This window comes from Petaurus breviceps, unplaced genomic scaffold (genome assembly GCF_028583685.1).
Source record: "Petaurus breviceps papuanus isolate PSGF00001 unplaced genomic scaffold, PetGlider_PUasm1.0 208, whole genome shotgun sequence".
Classification (NCBI taxonomy): Eukaryota; Metazoa; Chordata; class Mammalia; order Diprotodontia; family Petauridae; genus Petaurus; species Petaurus breviceps.
The window spans coordinates 23,156,496-23,162,979 of record NW_027185852.1 but is presented as its reverse complement, the minus strand read 5'-3'; the positions used below and the strand labels follow the sequence as shown (position 1 = coordinate 23,162,979).

The window sequence follows — 6,484 nt, the reverse complement described above, 5'->3', positions numbered from 1 at the left end:
CTCTCTGTCTCTGTATTTCTTTCTGTCTCTCTGTCTCTGTCTCTCTCATGAATAATACATATCAGAGAGTGCAAGCAGCTGCTCGCTTCTCTGAAGGTCTAGCAGCCCTCTCTACAGGAAGAGTGTTGTATCCAGCACATAGGTCCTCCTTCCAGCCCATTAAACAGATGAGACACCAGAGGCTCCAAGGAGTTGCTATTTGCCCAATGTTGCAGAGCTCCTGGGACCAGAAGCCAGGTGTCTCCCACTCTGGGCTGGTGCTCTTTCCTCCTCCCTTTCCCCAGCAGAGGGGCATCTTCCCCTCGGTTCCTCACTTCATTATTTTTTTGCTGTGTAGAAGCAGCTTCTGCTGGGACTTTGCCTGCAATGGTTGTAACTCTCTGTTCTCACGTCTTAGGAAAACAGAACTCTTGAGTCATTCTTTTAAATGTGGTATTGGAAAAGACCTGCATGAAGAGCTGGTGGCCCTGGATGAGCTCCATCAGGATACCAGCTACATTTCAGGTAAGAGGTGAGCGTCCAGGGCCCAGAGGTGCCCCCCCTCCAGTTACAGATAAGGAAACTGAGACCTGGGGGGGAGTGACTTGCTCAACTAAGAGGTTGTTGGCCTGGTGACTCCCAGTCCTGGGAATTCCCTTGTTGCCACCATGGTGAGACTCAAGGCCTCAGATTTATTTTCTGCAAACAACAGGACTGAATAGTTGATCTCATTCTGGTTCTTAAGACCCTGACTCAAGATGGCCCAACACAGAGAAGCAGAAGCCCCCCAGCTCTACCACTGATGTGTTCTGTGCGCTCACATTTGGCCTTCCCTGTTACAGAGATGACCAGCATGCCTGGGAAATATCAATGTCAACCCAGGGACAAAGGGGATTGTCAGGACCCTCTCTGAATCTGCTCTCAGCACGGGTCCAAGAGAGTGGAAGTTTTCCTTCCCTACTGCCTGATAGTGCCTCACTAGGGTTAAGGGGGGCTGCCATTCTGGAATTCCTGCCACATTAGCTGGGAGACCAGCAGGGTGGGAGTTCTCCCCACCCTATGACAAACTATGACCGAGTTAAGGCCTTGTGCATCAGGTCAACGCAAGACTGCATGGCCATTCATACCTCTAGCTCCTAGTAGGCCCCACAGAGCATTCCCTTTTCCTATAACCTAGGACAGCAGAGAGTTGGGTTAATGGGGTTATGCCATCACCACTTGGCCTAGAAAGCTCATTCTCTCTGCTTGGTTGGCACATATTGGTGCCAAGCAGATGCCTATATCCCACATTCCAACACCACGGCCCTCATTCATCAATTCAGTAAACATTTATTGAGTACTATGTGCCAGGAGCTGTGCTAATTAAGCATAGGAGATATAAACAAGTATCAAAAGACAGTGTCCCTCCCTGCCTTCAAGAAGCTTACAGTCTAGTGGGAGAGACAACGCGCAAACAAATACATACCAAACAAGTTAGATACAGGCTAAATAGAGAATAATTGGAACTCATGTCCTCATGGGCCCTGGGACCCGAGAACAGATAATGCAGCACAGCTCCACCATGGTTAGCATCATTCCGAGGATAGCGCAGGGCACCAGCTCTCCCTGCAGACTCTATGAAGGACACAGGTATTCAGTATAGTTAAATTTTTCTATCATTTATTTAAGAATGATATAAATTGGAATGTTTGCCAACCTTTTTAGAGTAAAAGCTCTATGAAGGCAGGGACCTTTCTATCTTATCTAACGTTATCTAACTTTTGATGCAGAACACAGCCAGCCCTTAAAAACGTGTTTGAACAGATGAAATTGTTGAATTTGACCCCTTATCAAGGATCCTTTTTCCCCCCCTTTTTCTTCTTTTTAGCAATGTGGATTGATGCGTTTTTAGCTCTTCGGGATTCTATAGCTTTCCATAGTAATGCAGCTCTGGCCTTCCAAGCAGATCCAAACCCTGAGCAGAATGACCAGCTCACCCGAGCCACCAACCTGACCATATCATCAATTCGGTTCCTGAAGACCTTCAGGGCTGGATACCTTGAGCCAGAGGTCATGCACCTGTACCCAGAGAAGACGGACAACGAACAATTTAAGAAACTCATTCAGTTCATATCTCCAGATCTCGTGTGCATGGCAGCCTCCATGGTCAGCGCCTACCCCCTGGATATGTCTCAGTTCTACAGGCTTTTCAATACAACCCGTGTTCCTCTAAACCATAAGGATGACTTAGTCACTAATGAAAATGGGATGCACATTTTGGTGCTACGAAATGGGAATTTTTATGCCTTTAATGTTCTGGATGGTGACGGGAATATTGTGAAATCCTCAGAAATCCATGCCCACCTGAAGTATATTCTTTCAGATGAAAGTCCCACTCCTGAATTCCCTGTGGGATACTTGACCAGTGAAAATAGAAACACCTGGGCCAAGCTGCGGAAAGAGCTGTTGACTAATGGCAACGAGGAGGCCATAAGCCTTGTGGAAACAGCCATCTTCAGCCTGTGTCTAGATGACTTTTCTGTTACAGATATTGACCAATTAGTTCAGACCCTCCACCATGGGGAGGGGATGAACCGTTGGTTTGACAAGTCTTTCAACTTGATTGTCACCAAGGATGGGTCTGCGGGTGTCAACCTTGAGAACTCTTGGGGGGATGGTGTGGCTGTGATCCGTTTCATGAGTGAGATCTTTAAAGACAGCACCCAGGAGCCCATGGTCACACCCCACTCTCACCTCGCCAATGTGGACTCCTCTTACTTGGTGAGGAAGCTGGACTTCCACCTGAATGACACCTTAAGACAGGGCATTTCTGTAGCCAAGGAAAACTTTGAAGCTATGAAGAAGTCCTTGACTTTTCAGTGTTTCCACTTTGAGAAAGGAGGGAAGGCCTTCCTCAAGAGGCAGAAGGTGAGCCCCGATGCTATGATCCAGCTCTCTCTTCAGATGGCTTTCCTTTCCCTCTATGGGCAGACAGTGCCAACGTATGAGGCCTGCAGCACCGGGACCTTCAAGCACGGCCGCACTGAGATCATTCGGCCTGCTTCTGTTTACACCAAGAAATGCTCTGAGGCTTTCGTAAGGGAAGCTTTCCGATACAGAGTGAGGGACCTTCGGAATATGCTGTCTGACTGCTCAGAATACCACATCCGACTGATCCGAGAAGCAGCAATGGGTGAGTAGGAATGTTGGTGCTGAGGAGCTCCTTACTCAGAACTCTTTCCAATTCCAGCAGCAAGACAGAGTCTTTTGTAGACAAGAGAGGTTTTTACCCTTCACTAGGGGACTGCTCCTATGGCTCATTGTGACATGTCTCTGCCTTTCTGAAGGCTAAGTGAGTGCAGCAAGAATGCCATAGACCTGCCAAGCTAGAAAGACATTGGGGATGAACTGAGTGTCTGCCACAGAATCATATACCACAGGCCTGAAGCTGGAAGGGACCTCAGCACTGCTGAGGAAACCGAGGGCCAGAAGGTTAAGTGGCTTCCCCCAGACCCCCATAGATCCCAGATGGCTGTGGGGTCAACCTGCTATATGTGACTTCCCCTCATTGTCATTCCTGGGCCTTGGCTTCCTAGGTTCTGTAAGGTCCCCAGTGTCCCTCACATTGTAGAACTGGTATGTATGGTGAGCGGGTGGGGAGTGAGTGTGTGACTCAGTAGTCTTTGAGGCTCCTTGCAGTCAGTCAACTAACATTTATAAGGAGCCTACTATGAGTCAGGTATTTAAGTGCTTAACAGCCCTAATACTCTATGCTCTAAGTTAGAGGGTTTCTTCCAGCTCTGACATTCCCTGATCTATAGATTGTTTTTAAGAGGTTTAAACTTCTAGCTTTGAAATCCCCCAATCCTGAAGACCAGTCACTAGGGTGGTCCTTGTTAAGAGAGGTATCATCAGCTCCCCAGGAGCTACGGCCTGCCCCGATAGCATCGTGCTCTTTCCCTGCCAAAGGTCCTTTGTCAGCAGTAACAACCCTTGTCTGCTCCCCAGGTCAGGGATTCGACAGGCATTTGTTTGCCCTGAGGTTCCTGGCAGCAGCGAAGAGAGACCCCATGATTCCCGACTTCTTCCAGGATCCTGCATATTCTTATCTCAACGAAAATGTCCTTTTGACCAACACTCTGAGCAGCCCCCTCGTGGCCAACATCGCTTTTGCGCCGGTGGTGCCCCACGGTGTCGCAGTTGGGTATTCGGTCCACCAAGACTATCTGAAGTTCACAGTCTCCTCCCACTGTGGCCGAAATGTCGGCGAGTTCAATCAGGGAGTGACAAAGTGCTTGGAAAACATCTTCAGTGTTCTAGAAGGCAGACCCATTCATAGCTAAAGAAGGCCCATCAAACAAGTGGGTGAGGATAAGCCAGAAGACTCAACAGCCAGGCTTGTAACCAGCATCAATTAGAGGCCAACTGTTTACTCAGGAAGACTCAGGTCTTCCACTTTTCCCCCCAGAAAGTCTGAAAATGGAGGGAGAAAATGGGGAATCTCTCTCTCTAGAGCTAAGTGACCAATCCTATACCCACCATCCATTCATTCACATGTTGGTGCTCAGCTGGGCCATCCTCCAGATATATTCCCAATAAGGGAACCATCTTGTTGCCCCTCCATGCTTCCATGCCTAAGTGCCCCTTGTTACCCTTCGGAGAGTCTCACAGATACGCTAACACCAGCATAAAGGAGAGCCATGTGACTGCAGGTCTTAATAGAGCGCAGGGTACCAGAAATGATTGTTATGAGTAGCTTCCAGTGTAAACAAGTTCACCCTGTTTGGAGGCAGATGTGCTAGATAAGGGGAAGAAAGGAAGGATAACATAGGACAGCCTTTTTTCCGGGGTAATTTATCAAGAATGAGGGGTGCGCTTTGAATGACATTGGTTGAACCTTATGGCTGTGGGCTTGGGTCTGTCCAGGACACACCAAGAGCATTCTTCTTCTCTCTCACAAGTCTCTTAACTATATGTACTTGAAGAAAAAAAGTTGGGTCATGTTAATAGAGTTTGGCCACACCTTCCAAATATAGCTTATCGGTCCTGAGGAATTTAGAATGACTTTCCAAGTCACTTTCTCAGGTAGTCCAAGGGAGTCTCCTTTGAATGGAAGCTTGAACTGATTTTACCCCAAGAGACATAGCAACAAAATATTTGGGTCTAGCTAAGCCTCTAAAACATAAAGAATGACTTGTAAGCACTGATTTTACAAGATGTGTTTTTAAAGTTTCTGCATCACTGAGATTTGAAGGCAAACAAACAAAAATCTCCTAACCTACCATTTGCTGCATGTGAATCTTGTGTCTGCTTTGGGAGTGAGGACTTCTCTGCTCTGTGGTACCTGGTAAAGGTGGTGATGGTGCTGTGGGGGTGGCGGTTATTAATTGAGTTGGTTGTCTCCCTTTAGAATTTTAGAAGAATTTGAGTCTAAAGACAATTCACTTAATAGCTGAAATGCAATTCCTTCTGTTAATGATTTTTTTCCCCCATGTTTTGGAGGAAAGTTTGAATTTGAATAAGAATTCTACTTTGAGTCAAACATGAAGTCTCCTGTCTTTTCTTTGTGGACTTGCACTGTGATAGATATTTAATATTTAATATTAATATGGGAATGCATGGAGGGGTCACAATAATCTGCAGATCATAGGTGCCTAGCATTCCTGGAGTCCAGTCACACCTGTCCTGGCTCAGGTAACATATTCCTTAGGCAACCCATCCCAAAGAAATGACTTCCCAGAACTCTGTCCGCAATAAAAGGGGCAATAAAAGGAATAGAGAAATCCCCCAAATGTAGAGTCATAATCATTGTCCCCCAAGTCATGCTCATTGGGTTAAGGCAGTATTTGAGGTGAATATCAGGGGATGCTTTGGGTGGTAGACCAGGTGAAGTCCATTATTAGTGCCTTTCCTTAATCCCCATAGGCCCACCTTTCTACTTCGTATCACGTTGGCACACATCCTTTCTCCAAGATTTACTCTGTCTCCATAAAAAATCTGAGAGGTTTTGGATAAACATTGAGTTCTTGATCAATTCATTCACGCCATATGCTGTCCCACTCCTTTGCAGCCAGCATCCAGGGAAAGGGGACTATAGTTTGAGCCTAGCAGCTGAGAATAGCATGGCGGCGGGGGGGGGGGAGTGAGGAGCGTGTCTTCTCTGATCTGTGTCATGGAAAAGGGATTTTTCAATTAGGTCCAAGCTGTAAAACTGGTGTGCCATTGTCTGCCTGGTCAAGTTTGGGCAAAGGTCACGGTGTTGCATGTGGGAGAATAAAGTCACAAATAGCCAGTGAAAAGCTTGCAATGGCTCCACTCTGGCATTTATACTATAGAAGAAAACACTGTTCTTGGAACTTGAGATACAAGCCTACTGGAACATTTTTTATTCATTTAAATTATTCTTTTTTTGGAGGGGTGAAGGCAGTGCAATCAGTTAAGTGACTTGCCCAAGGTCACACAGCTAATAAGTGTTAAGTGTCTGAGGTCAGATTTGAACTCAAGTCCTCCTGACTCCAGGGCCTGT

At 46.7% G+C, this 6,484-nt stretch overlaps 1 protein-coding gene across 1 annotated transcript in view; it reads left to right on the top strand.

Annotated features, from left to right (window-relative positions):
• LOC138165137 (carnitine O-palmitoyltransferase 2, mitochondrial-like) overlaps positions 1-4,301 on the top strand; it is a 13,939-nt gene extending 9,638 nt beyond the window's left edge. The window contains exons 3-5 of the mRNA XM_069093291.1: positions 398-504; positions 1,847-3,151; positions 3,967-4,301. Coding sequence (XP_068949392.1) covers positions 398-504; positions 1,847-3,151; positions 3,967-4,301 — 1,747 coding nt within the window. The remainder of the gene's footprint in view (positions 1-397; positions 505-1,846; positions 3,152-3,966) is intronic.
• The last annotated feature ends 2,183 nt before the right edge of the window (positions 4,302-6,484 follow it).